Raw genomic sequence first — 20,835 nt, 5'->3', positions numbered from 1 at the left:
AAGAGACAGTGCTCTTAAGCTCTGAGCCATCTCTCCAGCCCTACATTTCTAATTGGAACTCCTGTCCTGTTTTTTTCCCCCCATGTTGCTATGATAGAATATTCTGACAACAGCTACTTAAGAGAGAAAGGGTTTATTTTGGCTCACAGTTAGTTCCATTTTACAGACCATCTTACTAGGGAAGCCACAGTGGTCATGTGATGTCCGTAATCAGGGGCAGAGAGCAATGGATGCACGCTTGCATTCTTCTGACAGCATGTGACTAGAACTGTGAGCCAAGTGAAACCTTTTCCCCTTCAGTTGCTTTTGTCAGAATATTCTATTGAAGCAACAGAAAAGAAACTATTTTAATCACTAGTAAGTAAGGTGCAATAACAGTTAAAAATAAGAGGTGAGAAAAAGACTAAGAAAGTTTACAACAATATTAGTCGGACTTTTAAAAAAAAGATTTATTTATTTATTTTATGTATATGATGAGAGATGTTTTTTTAAATATTTGTTTATTATGTATACAGTGCTCTGCCTGCATATACACCTGCACACCAGAAGAGGGCATCAGATCACTGTATAGATGGTTGTGAGCCACCCTGTGGTTGCTAGTTGGACTTTTTAAGGGTCTCTTTTGCATGTAATGGTAGGGAGGACTACAGAGTCTCACCACGTTTCCCCTAGATTTTCTCTACACATGTTTCTGAACTCACCAACTCTTCCTATTAGCTGATTACTCTTAGGAATACAGCCCTTCGTCCCTGCTCTCCCCGCATGAAGAATGTTTAGCCCTTACAGACCACACAAAAACCCCACACTCACCCCACTTCTCTGCCCATCACGCTCCCTCTCCCAGCTCACCTACCAATCCCTGCACCCAAACCTATATCCAGATGCCACTGTACGTCGGATGCTACATTAATGCTGTTACCACCTGGTATAAACTATAATCCATGCCTTGTCAAGGGTACCAAAGAGCTCTTGAGGAGGAAGATGGGATGGGGAAAACTTGGATGATGCCCTACTAAAGGTTGTAGTTACAGAACTTTCCAACAAGCAGTTGGAGGACCATCATTAAGCCCCCGTGGTCCTACCCGAAGTGCCCTCGCTCTATTTTAAAGGTTTCCCTGCTCCAGTTTAGGCTGAGACACAACCAGCCTCCTCCTAACCTGTAAGCTCCCGGGTTGTTGTCTGGACCTTAGCAGAGCTTTGCCCTTCCAGCCTTTATGCATGACTTTCTAGGTTCTTTTCCTCTCCTTCTGCTTCTTTGTGGGCTGTGGCTTTTGTTCTTCAGCTCTCAGTTTTCACTGTTCCTGGTTTCCAGCCATCCCTGTCTTCACAATCATGATGTCCTCGCAGAATATAAAAGCTGTCCACCCACCCACACCAAAATCCTCCCCGCAGGGCAAGTTGTGCCTAGACCAGCCTGTCGCCTCTGAAGGGTGGACAACAGCTACCAGCAACAGCAGACTATGCAAGGTGAACTACCTCTTAGGGAGCCTTCTGTGTGTTGTTCAAGTTCAGGATCTCCCTATCTGGTGCCCAACATATCAGCTAACAGAATAAACACAATCAGTGTTTGGAGATAGTCAACAGTCAACTCGCATCGCCCCCAACAGGCCTACACATGTGCTTTCCTAGACACGGTAACAACTGACAGACTGTCTTAGTTACGGTTCTGTGGCTGTAATGAAACAACATGACCAAAAAGCAAGCTGGAGAAGAAAGGATCTCTTTGGCTTACACTTCCACATTGCTATTCAACACCAAAGGAAGTCAGGACAGGAACCTGGAGGCAGGAGCTGATGCAGAGGCCACAGAGGGCGCTGCTTACTGGCTTGCTCATCATGGCTTACTCAGCTTGCTCTCTTAGAGAACTCGGGACCACCAGCCCAGGGATGGCCCCACCCATCATGGCCTGGGCCCTTCCTTATCCATCAATAATTAAGAAAATGCCCTACAGCCAGATCTTATGGAGGCATTCTCTCAGTTAAGGTTCCTTCCTCTCTGATGACTCCAGCTTGTGTCAAGTTGACCTAAAAGTAGCCAGCACAGAGAACGACTCCAGGAACCCCCTAGCTAAGCTACAGCATTGAGCTGACAAGGTAGCTCAGTGGGTAAAGGCACACGCCTTTCCTATCACACGGTGGAAGGAGAGAACCAACCTCTGTAAACTGTTGTTTTTGTTTGTTTGTTTTTCGAGACAGGGTTTCTCTGTGTAGCCTTGGCTGTCCTGGACTCACTTTGTAGACCAGGCTGTCCTCGAACTCACAGAGATCCACCTGCCTCTGCCTCCCGAGTGCTGGGATTAAAGGTGTGCGTCACCACCGCCCAGCTGCAAACTGTTTTCTGATTCACTCACTAAACTCACTCACTCACTCACCCACTCTCACTCACTCAATGTTTTAACTCTTTTAAACCATGCAACATCAACAAGACCCCACAGATTAAGACCTGGGACAGAACAGACAACTCATCCACATTGCGTGGCTGCTTTATTATGTTTTATCTTCTCATTCTTTTTGCTGCTCAGCCACTGTCTTTATAGTGTCCTCAACAAACCTGTCTCCTTCCAAAAACAGTGCTCTGAAGAAAGACAGAAGTGTCTAATTCTCCCATATATACAGCGACACACTGTGCCTTTTAGTATTATTCATATGCTCCAAATGTTCTTAGTATATGATCTCCTCTTTCTGACCCATTTCAAAAATGTTAAAACTACACATCCTTAAGAGGTGGATTCGGGGCTGGGGACACAGGCCAGTTCTGACCTTCCAGAGGACCTAGGTTCGAGTCTGAGCACCCACATGGCAGCTCACAGCCGTTTGTTTATAATTCCAATACCAGAATGCCGCTTCTGGCCTCCTAGGGCCCAGCATGCATGTGGCACACAGGGACGTAACATTCAGGTAAAATCTCATACAGTAAAAATAAACAGAATCTCTAAAAAATTGGATTTAATTTTTTAGAGAAGTTTTTTTTTGACAAAATGAAAAGCTAAAGAAGGAAGATAAAGTTAAATATTAGTAGAGACAAGAGTGATTTTCATGAAGAATTTATGCGTACGGACGCCTAGAACGGCAGGCATCATGAAACCTCTGGTTGTCTGGAAATCCAGGGCCTGCTCCCTTCCCTCAGAGTGCAGCAAGCAGGCCTTCAGCATGCCTTCAAGCTCAGACGATCTCAAAACCCTCCAAACGTAAACTCAGCGGCTAAGTGTCCCTTCTTCCGAGAGCAGTAGGGAAAACTGCTCACGGGAAAGCAGGAGGGACGGGGACAGCAGTGACCCTTGGGGAGGCCCCAGTCACTGATGCAAAGCAGAACCACAGGGAATTATGAGCCCCCAAGGTCAGGACTGCGATACACATGTGTAGAATATTGCAGAAACTCCCCAGAGGGCCATTTGAGCCACCAGGGCGGATTCAGAAAGGTACCCTGGTATCAGTGCGCACAAGGGAAGCTAAAGGGCAAGATGAAATTAGCAAGTGACAGAGGCACATGGGACAAATCAGAAAGATTAGTAAAGTCTAAAAAAGAGGCAGATGCCATAAACAAGTGAGGGGTTTTTGCCTAGACCCAAGCTCCAGGTAGGATGAGTTAGGGATGCTGAGCTGAAGAGGCAGCTGCCAGGGCAGATCATGAATGACCTTGGGCATGAGTGAGATGACATTTGTTTTTGCTTTGCCTCCCTCTCAGGTACTAACGCTGGGGAAACAACTCTCCATGGACAAGTGACACTGTGCCAGCTTCCGGTCTCAGGCCTGAGGAAAATGTAAGATTTTCCTTCATGTCTCTTTTGGGGTAAGGTTTTGATCATTCAATTATCATCCTAGTTAGAAACTCAAATGGTTCCTTGAGGAGAGTACAGGTAATGTATATAGTGCATCATATTGTGCAGTGGATGGTTCTTGCAGAAGTCTCAACGAAGAGCCAGCGTCACAAGTAAATACAAGTAAATGAGTCTGCCAATGATTCCAGCCCTCACCCATGGTGTCACAGCTGTCCCTCAAGCTAAGCTAACTGAAGCCACGGGACACAGAAACTGTACGCCTTTTGCATATCTGCTCAAGTTATTTTTGGAGTCTTTACTTGTGGATGCTGTATGCCGTTCTGTTTTGTTTGTCTCTGCATCAGGGTCTCGGTAGGTTCCCGGTTTGTGCTGGAACTTGCTACATAGCCAGGCTTGCCTTGAACTTGTTATCTTCCTGCCTTTGCCTCTCAAGAGCTAGGATCACCAACTGCAGGCAACCATCCCCACCACACTCAACTCGAAACCGTTTGTTAGGCAGCAGTGGATAAACCGGGGAAAGTCCCACTAGTATCTGTGGGAAGGATGACTTTGTGGGGGGACCCACATCAAGGGAGCATGCGGTCAGACAGTGGTTGGAAAACAAAGTCTGTGAGGCGGGTCTGAATCACAGCCGTGGCAGTCAGGCCAGAAGAGAGCGGTGAGCAGAGGAAAACCTGAGGAGTTGAAAGTGAAAAGATGAGGTATGGGAGAGGGGACAGGAAAAGGCAGCTGGGATCGCTGGGGCGGAAGCTCCCCTGGAGGACTAGGCGGGGCGATGACACAACACGGAGGAGTGAGAAGCTAGCTGGTGCACTTTTCAATGGGCTGAATTCCACGGAGCCCGTTAACCAGGCACGAGTGAGTAAGAAGAATTGGGAATTATCAGCTCGGGTGGTGGAAGAGATAAAGAAGGAATGAATGCCCTGGGATGAAGTGTAGGATGAGGATACATGGACTGCAGACCCAGGGCCCAAGCATCCGTCCACGTGGCACATCATAGGGAAGCTTCCCTGCTCCCCCCCCCATTATCCACGCAGACTCAGGCGCATTTTACAGCCACCCTCCCGCAAGCACACTGCTGCCTGGCGGGGCCTGCTTCCCAGCCCCCTGCACAGCCAGGCAAGACCATGTTTCAGTTATAACCAGGCACTTTAAACAGGAAGGCCGATGTAAGTATGAGATGTTTTCCCAAAGCCGGGAAGGCGTGTTCTTCTCAGTGCCCCATCCTGGACCATGCCGGGACTCTAACAGACCTCTAACAGGATCATGAGGATGGCACCCAATGCGAGGCAGAACTGGGTAGAAAGACAAAGTCCTGATAGCTCTGTAGAGGTATCAGGATGTAATATCTACCTTGTGAGAATCAACACACACACACACACACACACACGCCCCTTTTTGGGATAGGCTCTTACTAATGTAGCCCAGGCTGGCCTTCAACACGTGATCTTCCTGCTTTAATCTCCCAAGTGCGGAGATACAGGTACGTGGTCACTAAGCTCAGAATAACACATACTTCTGTTTCGGTAATTCACTAGTAATTTGTGTGTATGTGTTAAAGCAATCCAAACTTACTCCTAATGGATACGACTGGTAAATAAAAAAAGTGCTCTAGCTTCGTCTAGGACTGTTAGACTGCTGGTTGTAGGTACTGTCTTCAGTGCCTGCACGCCACACTCAGACTCCCTCATTAAATGCAAAGCCCCAGGCAACACTTTCAAAAGATCCAGGAAGTGTCTTTCCCTTTAGGGAATACAGTGTCTCTGCTCCATGTGACCACACTGTCAGGGGCAGATAATGGCAGTGTAGTAACAATGCCTGCAGTTTTTAATCACAGCAAAATGAGTTTAAGGTCTTGCCAAAGGTATCCTGTTTTACTGCGTGTGACTAGGAACCAGCACTTTACCACTTCCTTAGGCTATTTTAGACAACGCGGAAGTTACCTGAGCTAAAAGCGCCGCCATTTCTAATGCCAGGTCCTTGTTCAGAGGGAAAAGGCCATTTATGACTTGATCGTTCGTCTGATACAGCAACAGCAGCTTCTCTCTATCAGTCTCTCCACGAGCTTGCATCGAGAAATACAGTCTGGGGGAAAAAAAGGAGAGAAAACATGTGTACAATGTGTAGGAGCTAATTCTCCCCTTCTATCGTATTAGTTCTGGGGCGCAAACTCAGGCCATCAGGCCTTATGGCAAGTACCCATACCCACTAGGCCATCTCACTGCCCCCCTCCTCTTTTTCCATATGATGGACAGAACCAGGCACAAGCTAGGCAAGTGCCCAGCCACTGGGCTGTACCACCCTTCACTAATGTTCTTATAAAGAAAGACAGTGAGGATAAACCACAGGACTGTTCTCAACAGCCCACTACATGATACAAATAGGCCACTGCCATTGGGAAAAATGTGCAGAAGTACTAAGTCACTGTGTTGTTTTGAATAAGAATAACCCTCATAGGCTCATATGTGTGAACGCCTAGACACCAGGGAGTGGCAGTATTTGAAAGGATTAGAAGGATCAGGAGGTGTGGCCTTGTTGGAGGAGGTGTGTCACTGGGGGTGCGGTTTGAGATTTCAAAAGCCTATGTGAGGTCTAGTTGCATGTTCTCTCTCTTCCTCTCTCTCTTTCTCTCTCCCTCAACCCACTCTCCTCACTGCTTTCAGATATAGATGTAGCTCTCAGCTGCTTCTCTGTAGCCATGCTCCCTGCCATGATGAAAATGGACTAAGCCTCCGAAACAATAAGCAAGCCCCTAATCAAATGCTTTCTTTTATAAGAGTTTCCTTGGTCGTGGTGTTTCTTCACAGTGATAGAACAGTGACTAAGACTGTCTGTCTTTAAATTAACTGGAAGAAGAAAGGCTTAAACTCTGAGTGACATTGCATTTACTCCCCCCCCCCCTTAAGGAATGCAGGATACAACAAATTCTTCATTCCAAGGAGCTGAATAAACCCAATTATCAACACACAATCTTTTTTCAACATCTTGAACATACTAAATAGGAAATGAAGATTTCAATTAAAAGTCAACTCCAATTAACATCCAATGTCAGGAGAGGCTTTTCACTAGCTGTCTAGAAGACAATATTTGTCCATTCAGGTCTATTTGACTCTTTTGGTTACATGTGTCTTTAAAATATAAAAATCCAACACACTTTCTTATTCCTTGTGGAAACAGAACACTGGCTTTGTTTGTTGGTTAGATTTTTTTTTTTTTGAGACAAGGCTTCTCTGTGTAGCAATATGTAGACCAGGCTAGCCTTGAACTCACAGAGATCCACCTGACCCTGCCTCCCAAGTACTGGGATTAAAGGCATGCACCACTACACCTGGCTGGGCTTTGTTTATTTTGAGATGGGGGTCTCTTTGTTGTTGAATCTGGTATTGGGGGGCCTCAAGTGATAGCCCCACTTCCTCATTAGCTGGGCTTGGCCTTTGTTTGCCTAAGCTTCCGGGTTTCAGCTAAGCCACTTTGTTATGGATACACAAAGTGCTAAAACAACGAGGCAGGTATGCAACAGTGGGACAAGCCTGAACAACACAGTGGTGAGAAAGAGGCGAGGTGGAGTAGGTGTGTGTGTGTATGTGTGTGTGTGTGTGTGTGTGTGTGTGTGTGTGTGGTGCACTCACGTGCACATGTGCCAGGAGAGGACATCTCCCTTAGTTAGGGCATCTCTTTCTGAACATCAGGGAAGGAGAGGCAGTGGGTTGCAATCTGGAGAAGCATGGCAGATGTTCTCTGTGAAGCTCCTCCTACCCACAGTTCTGACTGTCCTCCTGCCAAGCCCAGAGGACAAGCAGAGCTCTTTCTAGAAGTCAAATACAGTCTCATTTCCATGCATGGTTTTATGAAGACAAAATATATATATTTAAGATTGTCAAGCAGACAACAGAAATAGGCGATAAGTGTAAAACATAACGAGGAAAGTGGTATGACATAAAAAGGAAGGTTGAAAATGGAAGTTTTTACACGGGGCTCATTTCCTCACTTGAAGTAAGGAACTGCATTGCTCATCCTACAACCTCTGAGGAGATGGGAAGTGTTACCGCTCAGAGCTCTTATTACAATGGGAATGGTGACAGGTCTTCTACAGGGAGAAAGAGACTGATGTGTTTTCTATCATTTCCAGCATGCCCACAAGGCTCATGCTAGGAAAGAAAAGTGAAACACCTTAACAAAGTAGGGAATGCAATCCCAGACATGCCCAGTCCTGGAATCCAGTATGTAGGAGAAACAGCCTGGGCCCCTATGGCTGGACAAAGCTTTGGAGAACAAGGAAAGCATCCCAAAGGTGACCAAGGAAAAGAGTCTACAAGGCAAAGCAGGAGGGCCAGCCAAGCACGGCTTGCGCAGGGTCAACAGGAGAGCTCAAGGCCAGCCTGGGCTACACACTGAGACCCTATCCTTAAGAAAAGAAGCCTTGATTCTGAAATCTTTAAAATGTGGGCATCTCTAGAAGAATTAGGATAAGCTAGCTGATCTCTCAAGATCCTTTTCAATTTGGGAGCCAATTGGATGCATGTGTTTTACAGTTAGCTAACTGTGCAAGCGGGAATGTTAAACTATGTCCCAGAAAACGGCAACTACAAAGTGTTACCAAAAATAATCCTTGATTTCACGGAGGGGGAAGAAGAGCGTTCTCCACAGGAAGGACCCTTGCCAGCTTGCTTTGTTAAAACCACACCTGACTTTTGCAATCTCAGGCACGCAGCAAGAAATCAAGTCAAATAAGAACCATTTCATAACAAGTTAGACTCCAAATACTAGTTTCCAAGTGATTGTGCTTGAGAGCATGTTCAAAGCCTATTAATTAGACCTTTGATCCCTGAGTCAAATAATTAAAATTCCTTAACTCGCTAAATATAAATGTAAGAGTCCACGAAGAAGGAAAAAATCGGCATTTTAGGCATTACAAAGCAAGTTGGCAGAGGAAGAATCAGATGCCTGGCAGCGGGACAGGTCACACACAGGCAGTTCCCCTCCTGACTGTGTCACTGGAAATTAGGGCTCATTGTCCAAGCTATTTATAAGCCCGCGCAAAGCATGGCCATGTTTAGAAACAGCGTTCTTTCTCTTAGCCACGGCCCCTCTAGGCCTTTCAGACTGTGTAAACACTAATCCTATTGTTTGAGTTGTTTGCTGTTGTTTAAACAAGGTCAATTCACCATACTACCACCTATCTCTTGGTCTTTTCTAGTGCCGAGGCCTCAAAGGCTTTATTCCTATCTGTAGGTATTTCAAGACGCCTTTGTCCATTTCATCCAACTGTAGCCATTGTAACCAGAATGCACTAACTGATCATAAGGTATTAATGAGTAGGGCTTGTCTTAGACACATGGTGGTCTTTCTATTTTGTCCCAACTGAATTCCAACATAACCACAAAGAGATGAAGGATGGGAACATCAGATTAGGACATCTCATGAAGGCTACAGTGTGGCCTCCCGAGGCTTCAGCACTCATCTAAGCCCGCTGCTTGCTCTTAAGTGACAGTCACTAAAAAGTCACATATGAAGGCTGCCATCAATAGAAACATCAGTACAACTATTGTGATATGATTTTAATATAATAAATTTTGATTCCCAGGGGTACCTTTCCTACTCCCAGGAATAAGTCATTCATCAGTCTGTGCTGCATGAATGGTGCTAGGTAGATGGTGTCCGAGCATCCACTCAAGGGTAACCATCTTACTCTCAAAGTAGAGTCAATATGGAGTCTCCTGGGACAAGGGACAGCCTGGAAAACCACCACCTTACACAGTACGGACTAGCTCAGAGTACGGCATAGGCTGACCTCAACAAAAACCTATTATTTGTGCTCCATAAATTAAAGGATGCTGCAGATCTCTCGGGATAGATGACCGGAGACTACGGACACCTATTGTGAGGGCTAATCTTGGCTGCCAACACACTTGAAGGAACCATCATCTGAGCATAGCTGTGGGGAATTCTTCTTAATTGCCAATTGATGTCGAAGGGCTCAGCCCACTGCAAATGGTGTCAGTCCTGGGCAGCTGAGCCTGGGCCCTAAAAGAAAGATGGCTGAACAAGAGCCTGGGGCCTGGGAAACAGCTTCAAGCTCTTGCATCGAGTCCCTGCCCTGTCTTCCCTTGATGACGGACTATAAGCTATAGGATGAAAACAAACTCCTCCTTTCTCCAGTTGCTTTCAGTGGTGATATATATATATGTGTGTGTGTGTGTATGTATATGTGTATGTATGTATGTATGCATGTATATATACATACATATATATACATATATATGTATATGTGTATATATATATATATATCTCAGAGCAATAGCAGCCAATAGTCCACGGTCACCTTGCTGCTCATAAGCGAACATCACAGTTCTCAAGCTCCTGAGTAAAGAGGCCCTGACAGACGGCAACTGGCATCGGCTCATACAGAAGGAGTCTGTCTAAGCGGATGGTAAGCCCTCTTGGTAGCTGAGTGCGCGCGGTGCAGCCTAACACATGAGTTCATCACCTCAGTCCAAGCATTCTTTTACTCCCATTATTTCTTACTATTCCACAATTATGGAAAGAAGATACTGGGCCACACTGGAGTAGCCTGCCCAGGTATGTGGGTCTTTCTTAGGGTAAATTGCTAGAAAAATAAATGCTGAACTAGATAAAGGGCTGTTAGGCTCTTTTATATTATATAATGCCTTCGCTTCCCATGTTAAGGCTCTGAAGACTTTCCAAAGGCAATTCTGAAAGAATCCGACCTTATGCCAGTAATTCCACCAGGTTCTTGGCCTGATATTTTATAGATTAATTTATGAACTATGAGATTCCGAAAACAAAACAAAACAAAACCTAGAAAAATATCTTTTTTTGAAGGTACATTTAATGTGAGGTGGTCAGTTCAGTACTATCTTCTGCTTAAAAAAAAAAAAAAGGAAAAAAAAAGGTTAAGAAAAAATACTTGAAAAAGAAAGAAAAGCAGGTTTCTAACCACATGCCAGAGCGCAGGACGTGAGGCCCTCCACTGCACTGACCACCCTTTCAGACACAGTAGTTAAAGTTTCCACACTCAGCCCCTTTCTGAACTTAGTATCAACACCATAAAAATTAAAAAAAAAAAGAGGAGCCTAGGGCTGGCTCATGCTGTGGCTCATGCTGTGTGCTTTTTTTGGGAGCTATGCTAGCTTAATGTTTAATGGTATGTTTATTAGAGAGGATGTATGTTTAACCACTGTCATCCTTACTAACTTGCAAATTCTAAAAGGTCAGAGACTGCCTCTCTGTCTGTTCCTAACGCCATTTTATCCTGAGCATCTATCTAAGTGACTGGCTTACAGTTGAAGGCAGAGGGGTGGATGGAAGAGGGTGGGAGAAAAAGACAGAACACACACACATACACACACACACACACACACACACACACACAGAGAGAGAGAGAGAGAGAGAGAGAGAGAGAGAGAGAGAGAGAGAGAGAGAGAGAGAGAGGCTGGCCTAGGAAATTATGAGAATTGGAGACAAAATGCCATGTGGTAGTTTCTTCCGGAACAGAGTTATTACTTATTTTTAAAAGTAAGCCTGAGTGTGTTAACAGTGTGGCTTCCAAGGCCAGTGACTAGGGGACGAGACTGCAGGCCCACAGCTGGCAGCCAGCTGCAGGCTAAGCCCCGCGTTCAGATCTGGTATTCCGCACCTGTTTTTGTAAGTCAGCCGGACAGTTCTTGTGCCCTCACATTTCCCGGGCTGCTGTTCTTTGGATGCCTGTTCCCATTTAGAAATAATGTCACAGATCTAGAAAGGGAAGAGAAAGCTGAGATCCACAGGCATTAAAAAAAAAAAACATTTTAAAGCATCTGTGAGACTGAAAACTCTCAGTTCGTACAAACCCCCCTCAGTCTGGTTTTGTTAGTTTTAGCTTTTGAAGAGCTCTGAGCTTAGGGTCTGATTATACACTATTTCTTTGGGCCACTTGTCCAATTGGACACATATTAACTTTGGACTGTGCTCATGCATTTTTACTCAGGAAGGAATCTAACCTGGGACTGCATAGGGTTGGAAACAAAGAGATTCCAGGAATTTTTTTTTCATGATTTGGTCACTGAAGAAACATTTTTTTCCGCCTTGTGAGTTATCAAGATTGGAACAAGGTACCCCAAAGAAGTCTGAGACAGAAGGCATGCTCTCCACTCGACCATGACTGCTTGGTGTGGCCAAGACCTGTTTCCTCATTTGCAAAGTAAGTGGACTGTGTCTCTGAGGTCCCCGCAGGTCAGTAATTACTATTTCTAACTGTTGGCATCATTCTGTGAAAACCTTGGGGTTTTTCTTTTTATACCATGTGCTAGAAAAGACATTTTAAAAAATCTCTTTCTTTATTTTCATTGGTTCTTTTCCTACCCGATTGCAATTCAGATTCCCCCTCAAGGGCCAGGCTGAAATTTCCCTCTTAAAACACTTGTCACCTTCAATTGTGGTATACGGATTATTGGAAAATAAATCTGCCCTTTTCTAAGCAAACTAAAAATCCCCATGAGCAGAAACCTTATCTGTTTTTTCTGCTTAGGATTCCACTTAGGCCTCGGGATACTGGAAACAGCTGTGAGATGGGGGGGGGGGGGGAATTGGGCTCTCACATCTTCATTTTTGTTGTCGTTGTTGCATTTTGTTTGGCTTGCATTTGTTTGTGTGTGTATGCATGCGTGGAGGTCAAAGCGCATCTTGTGGGCATCAGTTTTCTCCTTCACCTTGCTGGTTCCAGGGCTGGTTTGGCAGCGATCCCCGTCACCCACCGAGCCATCTTGCCAGCCATTACAATTATTGCTCCTTTTCTTCTATTGTGTGCACAAGTTGCATAGTAAGAATTCTATGACCTCCCCCAAAAAAGGGCGGGGGGGGGGGAGGGGGGAGGGGAGGAGAGAATCCTATAACTTGTCAAAGTTTGGCAATTCTTAAAAATTATGCTGATCAGGTTTCTTGCATTTTTGGAAAATTCCTGAACTGAACTTGCACAGACGAGTCTTTTGTTATTTGCTTAGCTTTGGCTCCTGTGAGGAACCAGGTTTCACCTTGATGTTTCCCTGAAGACAGTGCTCCAGGTCTCTGCCAGAAGGATCGTCGGTGAACAGTGCGAATCCAGACTGCGCTGGCTTCCTCATTCCTGTGTCCTGGTTCAGAGTATTCAGGAATTCTTCCACTGTGGTGGACGCATCAAACCCGACTACCTAGACAAAGACAGCAACGCCCTTAATGAAAGCCGTACGCGCTGGGCAGGTCTCAGGGGAAGCAGGGCACACGCGATGCGTGACTAATGGGAACGGGTTTCTCAGGGAGCCTCAACTCTTTTTGTCTGGTGCGCTGCTGGAGAAAACACGGAGGGCGACTTGGGTAGTCAGCTTGTTATGAGAATTCAGAAATTCCAGCTTCAGACAACAGGCAGAGAGGGACTCAAACCTGACTGATTGTTTGACAGCCCTGAACATGTGGAGAGACATTAGCTAGGTCAACCCATTGGAAGTAAGGTAAGGAATGCAGGACAATAGTCAGTCAATACGCACATGAAAGAAAGCACAGTCCTTTTCATAAATGAACACCTTTATGTATTTGTTTTTATTATTTATTTGTTTATTATTATTATATGTATTTATTTATTATTACTATTTTAAATAAAAATTTAAAATGTTTGTTTTATTTGGTGTGTGTGTGTGTGTGTGTGTGAGATGTGTCACACCAAGTTGACTGACAGCCAGAGAACTTGTGAGCGTGGGGTCTAGGCATGAAACTCGGGATGAAGGGTATACGGGTACAAAGAGTAACTGCTAGCTTTGATTCTTATGGGTAACAAACGAACATCCGGACCAGAGAACTGGGAGAGCCTATGGATGTGTTACCAGGTGATTCCTACGATCTGAAGACCCCAAGACGGATGAGACGTGTGCCTGGGCTCTGTCAGTCACAGTTTCAGTGCGCTGCAGGCCCACCGATGGGGGATCATTTGTGTTTAGCGACAGTCTGTCTTCGGACTTGGCTGTTTCAGAGGTCTGGTCTCGTCGCATGCGAGCTCACCTGATAGACCCCATTCATGAAGTGCACGGGGATGCTGAAGGGCAGCGAGTGGCGGTAAGGGTTCCGGAGGAGAGTGGAGAGAATCTCCATCCTCGAGGGCCTGGCCTCCCGGTCTCCATTTTGTTGCGTTCTTTCCACACACCGCTGGCAGTAAATGGCATATTTCCCAAATTCTGTCCTGTAATGCAAAACTTCGGATAAAAAAATCTAAGAATAAATTTAATTAAGACAGCCTAACACGTGCAACTTTCACAGTTAATATCGAACTGTTTGAATGTTACTGGACGTCAGTTCCTTTAATTTTGCAATTGACTCAAACATCCCCATGGCATTTTTTTTTTCATCTTTCTGCATTGCTGTAATCACAAGCTGAATTTTAAATTGCCAGTAATTATACACTCAATATATAATCAATGTTAACACGTTGAAAGAGGATAATGTGTCAAGAATAATATGTTATAACGAAGCTACAGGGCAGAGCTCCCCACATTGACCTCCGGGCCTCAGGCGTAGCCCCTTCTAAGCCACAGCTCGTGGTTCCCAGCATTCTCTTTTGAAGAGCATGCAGCTTATTTCACTGTTAAACAAATTAAGAAAAATGCCTTCATACAAAATGCCTATCATATAGACAATACGCCAAGCAAAGCCATTCAAGTACATAAATACACAAGTGGGCTCAAGAATGTATCTGCCCTTCTTCATACACAGCATAAAACTAAACACACGAGTTTCATTTTGTTTAAAGAAACTAACATTTCTGAATACGTTTATACTCAAGTGCTTTCAAGACAGACTCAATGGTGTCACCCTTTGTCAGCGGCTCCTCAGGCACTGAAGTCACATGACCTTGGTCACAGCTTCTCTTCAGTGTATTATGGACTGAGGAGTTTTTTTCTGTTGTCCTGAGCGGTGTGTTGTTTCCTTGTATGCGCTTGTTTGTGCTATTATTAATGTCTGTCTAGCACAGGAGCCTCTTGGGCCCGGTAGAGCGCTCGCCGAGTCTTTGCAAGGCCCAGGGTTTGATCCCAAGTGCCGTCAATCAAGCAAACCAAAACACCTCACCTAACCCTCCCTCGGCTGACAGGATGAACCTGGAAAAGCCTTGGTCAACTGCTTTAGACCCCAGTCTAAAAAGGTCATTTTAATAATCGGATTTTAAATATCTTTTTCAAGAGAATTAAAAAAAAAAAAACCAAAGCAATCTGAATACTATTTTTTTCTTTTTTTTTCACTTTTATTTTTTCTTTTTTTAATTAATTTATTCATATTACATCTCAGTTGTTAGCCCATCCCATGTATCCTCCCATTCCTCCCTTCCTCCAACTTCCCCCCTACTCCCCTCCCCTCCCCTATGTCTGTGTCTGAGGGGGACCTCCTCCCCCTGTATATGCTCATAGGGTATCAAGTCTCTCCTTGGTGACCTATTATCTTTCCTCTGAGTGCCACCAGGCATCTCCATCCAAGGGACATGTTGAAATATGAGGCACCAGAGTTTCTGAATACTATTTTAAAACAAAGGAAGACCATGAGAAAAGGGGACTTCCACCAAAAGAATCCAGTTCAGATAAGAACAGTGAAAGAAGAAACTAAAAATGCAAAATAGCTGCTTTTACCCACGAATGCCAAGGCACTCGTACTTGCAACGCACACGGTCTTTTCACTTAAAAATGTTCTTTGTCAGAGCTTTCCTAGCAATCATGCATAAGATATTTAACATAACAAAAGCAATGTTTTCCGGGCTCTACATAAAGGATAACGGAAGCCTTCCTGTCCCAATATTTGCTTCGCTCGGTCTCTGGAGACTATACCCGGCAAGTTATTAAATTCTTATGATTTACTGTAGACGGCCGAGGCCACATAAACAGTTCAGCTAGTGTTCTGCATACCTGGAGTCCGCGTTCCTTTTTAGATGGAGCTGGAGGAGCCACAGGAAAGGGTGGTGAGGAAGGAAGAGCCCCACGCAGAGTGCCAAGAGCTGCCAGCCCTGGGTAAGGAGAAGGACCGCTCATTAGAGACCATGGCAGCCGCACTGACACATCAGAGCAGGGCGCCTGGCAGAGCGTGGGAGAGCGAGAGACTCTCTTACTGCTCACAGCTTGCCTCTTCCACATAACCTCTTCAGAGCATTTGCATTAAATTAAAAGCATAATGATTCGACCCTGGGTTACATCCATGAACCACCCAATTGTACCTACTATCTACAACTGCAGCACTAAAGTTTTCTGATAGATTCAGTAACTCTTTTTGACGTCACACACAAAGATTAGGGACTTCACTCTCTTCTGTTCCTTTATATTTTTACGTATCCACTGGCACATAACTTTGAGAAAGGCAGATTACAAAATAGCAAAAAAGCAAAAATAAAAATTGTATACTCCAGCCCCACCTATACAGTATACATACACATATAAAGGCCAAGTATAAAATATCAACAAAGATTTATTTTGGCAACAGGTCCACATGTGATTTTTTTTTCCACCAGTGTTCTCTTTCATATGTTCTTTTCTATGTATTTTTCCTCATTAAACAAATATGTCAATATCTTTTAAAATATTACATAAAAAGGTGGGAAGAATGGGTCTTGTCCTTGAGAAGCCTAATCTAATAGGAAAAGTTTATATAAACCCTCAGCAAATTATAGTAGATCCTAATATCATGAATTAATTTTTTATAACATGGAGGTAATGGCTTGAGGCACCAATGAAAGACTCACTGGGAAGATACAGTTTGGTATGGATTGTAACGCAAAGTGCTGGGAAGGAAGAAAGGGATGCAAGAGGGACAGTGCCAGGTGCCAGGTGGAGAGCACTGCAAGAGTGCCAGGTGCCAGGTGGAGAGCACTGCAAGAGTGCCAGGTGCCAGGTGCCAGGTGCCAGGTGGAGAGCACTGCAAGAGTGCCAGGTGCCAGGTGCCAGGTGGAGAGCACTGCAAGAGTGCCAGGTGCCAGGTGCAAGGTGGAGAGCACTGCAAGAGTGCCAGGTGTGAGGTGCCGGGTGGAGAGCACTGCAAGGCACCATGTATCTGCAGAACAGGGTGGGGGTGTTGCTCACTCACTGTTGAACAGGGAGAGTTCATTTAGTCACAGCTGACGGAGCAAGTGGAGAAAAGCAAGAGATTCTGTGCTTCAGCTTCCAAAGCTATTGCAGGTGGTTGTGAGCTGCCTGATCTGGGTGCTGGGAACTGAACTCCAGTCCTCTGGAAGAGCAGTGTATACTCTTACCAATCTCTCTAGTCCCCATGGCTCAGAGGTTAAGAGCACTGACTGCTCTTCCAGGGGTCCTGAGTTTAATTCCCAGCAACCACATGGTGGCTCACAACCATCTATAATGACATCTGATGCCCTCTTCTGGACTGCAGGTGTACATGCAGGCAGAGCACTCATACATAATAAATAAATAAATAAATAATCTTTTTTAAAAACGTAATTTTTAGTTTCTGAAGTATGGTTAAGGACACGGGAAAAATGATTATATTCTATGGTTCTAGAAGGTAATATGCACACTCTAACTCCAGTGTGAAAAAGTGGGAGTATATAATAGGTACTTACACACTTATTTTTTTTTAAGATTTATTATTTATTATTATGTATACAGAGCTCTGCCTGCATGTACACCTGCAGGCCAGAGGATGGTATCAGATCACATTATAGATGGTTGTGAGCCACCATGTGGTTGCTGGGAATCGAACTCATGATCTCCGGAAGAACAGTCAGCGCTCCTAACCGCTGAGCCATCTCTCCAGCCCCCTTACATACTTATATACAAGGATCTGATAGACAAACCAAAAAGATAGTCATCAGCATATCAATAGGCATTTTTCCTTTCACACTCTTTGTATTTTCAAATGTCTATACTGAATGTGCATCCTTCTTACGATCAGAAGACATGACTTTAAATTGCACCCATACGCACCTGCAGTGGTCCTGGCTGATTCTGAGGCTGTCTCCGTCTGGTCTGCTTAATAAGCTGACAGCAAATTTCATTCTGTAGCTCGGGATGCGTCAGGCAGACCTGCAAAGCGCTCTGAGCTAGAGAGATGTGGTAGTCGATGGCAGGAGAGTCTACCGCAGCGTTTATGAAAAGCTGGCATGTCTGAATGGAAGAGAATACAGCCGAGGTGAGAAATGATTGGGTTTATTTGGCACAAATCACAGCCATTCTGTGTTTTTTAAGCAATAATTTTTATTTAAGACAATGAAAAAGATGAATTATGATAACTTTTTTACCCCCCCCCCCCAAAAGAAACTAGAGTGGCTACTGTAATAGCAGGCCAGGCAGGCTCAGAGCAAAAGGATTTTGTCAAAGATAAAGAGGGTCATTTTATAATGGCAAAGGGGTCACTTCTGGAAGACACAATGATTACGCTATGTTCTCTAATAACAGAGCTTTAAAATACATGTTTACCTTGCCCTGTCAGTCATTCATTTTAGTCACTTCATCTCAAAGTTCAGATTGGGTCTATTTAATACTTTCCTTTGCCGTCAAAATGCCCATTTTCCTTTACTACACAAAGTATGTAGCATCCTGATAAAACATCATTCCACATGTTCCTCAAAAGGCAGTGAGGCTGGGGGATGTAGCTCAGTGGCAGAGTGCTCATCTCCATCATTATCACTACCACCACCATCTTTACCATCATTATGATCATCATCATCATCACCACCATCAATCATCATCACTATCACTATCATCCTCATCCTCATCACACCACCACCACCATCACCACCACCACCACCATCTTTACCATCATTATCATCCTCATCACTACCATCATCACCATCACCATCATCATCATAATCATCACCACCACCACCATCTTTACAATCATCATCATCATCATCACTACCATCATCACTCATCATCACCATCACCATCATCATCATCATTATCACAACCATCACCACCATCATCACCACCACCATCATCACCACTACCATCATCCACAACATCCATCACCATCACCACCACCACCATCATCATCATCATCACAGCTTGAATTTTCTTAGACCCAAACTTTATAACACGGATGATTACATTCAATTAATTATGAGACTTGCCAACAGTATTACCTTAAATAACTTAATGGCTTCTGTCTGCAGAGCTTCCGAAGGCAGTGTGGTCAGAGGGGACAGGATCCCTTCTTTGCTGTGACACAGCATGGGGTGTCTCCATATCTGGGAGGCTGAACACAGAAGAGCACATGAGCAGAGTGAGAGGATTCCTACTCCTGGCTCTGTTTAGCCTGACCCTTCAGCAACCAACCCATTTAGGCGTGGCTCATTGTCTCCCAAGGGTCAGGAAAAAACAAACAAACAAACAAAACTCCCAAACTAAAACCTCCCTGAAGTGCTCTTTTCTCTCGCCCCCAGGCCCCTGCAGCCCTCATGTTTTCTTCTGGAGGCTGTGAATGCAGAAGAGTTGAGTCCTAACTGGCTCAGCTGTCCCAAGTCTACACAGCAGCGTGCTGCTCACACATGCCAGTGGGTAGTGAGCCAGCTAGGAAGGTAACTTTAACAAGGATCCTGGGAAAGATCGAGAGGGAAGCCAAAGAAGAGGAGATACGAAGACAGAAAGGAACACGGCGTCGTTCCTGAAACCAGTACTTATTAAATTCCTGCCCCCTGGGCATGGAGCTCAGTGGCAGGGGACTCTGAGCATGTGGCAGGCTCTAGACTGTTTCCTATCACTGCTAAATACTGGTCAGTACAGATGTAACATACAGAAAACACACAACAGAATCTAGGGTCTCAATGGAAAACCTTCTGTGACAGCTGATCTTGAACCTCAAGGGGACAGGGTTTGGAACGATGCCTTTGGGCATGCCTGCGAGGCATTTCCAGATAGCTTAACAGAGAAGGGAAGACCCACCCTCAATACTGGACCTCACTATTCACAGGCTGGGGTCCTGGAGTGAATAAAAAGGAGAAAGTAAGTGATATGTCAGCCACCTCTTACTCCTGCCACAGTGCCTTCCCCACCACAGTAGACTGTATCCCCTCAAACTGCAAGCCCAAATGACTCCTCCTTCCTTAGCTTCCTACTTAACTTAGAAACTTAGCTGCTTGTCAAGTATTTGATCACAGCAATAAGAAATGCAACAATACACTATAGCTGGAAGAAAATTAATATCAATATAAAGCTACAAATGTGTTATATACAAAAGCTATAAAAGTGTTAAATGGGGAAGTGAGTTGGGACTTAACTTCAACACTGATGGAGCACCTTTTGAGATTCAGACTCTACACTGGAGTGGGCTGGCTGAGGCATCTTCTAAGGCTAGCCTAGGTTTCATCATGTTAGGGACAGACACCAAGGGTGGGGCACACCAGACAAAGGGAGCAAGGTAACAGAGGCAGAGGGGGCGACAGGACATGACAGGACACGGAAGATGCTGATGCTCTTGGACTAAGAATTCTGGCCCATTACAGGAAGAGCGAGGGAAAGAGTAACTGCAGTGTGAAAACCCCCATAAGGCTAAGGGTTTGAGACCCACTTTCGTGAACTCCGAAGTCTATGTGCTTTGAACTTACAAGGCTCTCCCTCTATATTTAGCAGCTTGCAAACCAGTTGTTCAAATTCAGATCCAACATTTACATTGTTACTTCCAGCCGCAACAGTGAGATGATAAAGCCAAGTGTCCTTCAAAAGAAAACATGGTAACAGAATGTTAGCCAAGATGTCCGGTTGATCTGAAGAGAAGAAACTACTTGCCAAAAGCAGTAAAAACCAACCAACCAAAAGGACAACAGCAACAGCAATAAACGCAAACTTTGAGACAGAAAAGAAAGCACTTCCTTTAATTTTTTAATTTGTACACTTTAATGTGTGTATATGAGTGTGTCGGGGGGGGGGTGTGCGTGCATGTGGAGGTCAGAGGACAACTTGAGGGAGTTGATTATCTCTTTCTACCATGTGGGTTCCAGGGGTCAAATTCTGGGGTCTTCAAGCTTGCTAGCCAACTGCCAGGAGGGCTCGCTCTCCTGAGCCAGGCTCACACCGTTCCTCACTTTTCACCATATTCTACCCATGCTT

At 44.8% G+C, this 20,835-nt stretch overlaps 1 protein-coding gene across 6 annotated transcripts in view; it reads right to left on the bottom strand.

The window, feature by feature from the left end:
• The window catches only part of PLEKHH2 (pleckstrin homology, MyTH4 and FERM domain containing H2), a 102,223-nt gene that overhangs the window by 11,670 nt on the left and 69,718 nt on the right, over nt 1-20,835 (bottom strand). For all 6 annotated transcript variants that reach the window (XM_084791403.1, XM_084791404.1, XM_084791402.1 and 3 more), the window contains 8 exons: nt 20,334-20,442; nt 18,873-18,985; nt 17,716-17,895; nt 15,691-15,788; nt 13,805-13,982; nt 12,808-12,963; nt 11,436-11,533; nt 5,722-5,863 (listed from right to left, as the gene is read on the bottom strand). In XM_084791403.1, the coding sequence (XP_084647529.1) occupies nt 5,722-5,863; nt 11,436-11,533; nt 12,808-12,963; nt 13,805-13,982; nt 15,691-15,788; nt 17,716-17,895; nt 18,873-18,985; nt 20,334-20,442 (1,074 nt within the window). The remainder of the gene's footprint in view (nt 1-5,721; nt 5,864-11,435; nt 11,534-12,807; nt 12,964-13,804; nt 13,983-15,690; nt 15,789-17,715; nt 17,896-18,872; nt 18,986-20,333; nt 20,443-20,835) is intronic.

This window comes from Acomys minous (assembly GCF_964271855.1).
Source record: "Acomys minous genome assembly, chromosome: 8".
Taxonomy (NCBI): domain Eukaryota; kingdom Metazoa; phylum Chordata; class Mammalia; order Rodentia; family Muridae; genus Acomys; species Acomys minous.
This window is presented reverse-complemented; position numbering and strand designations above follow the sequence as displayed.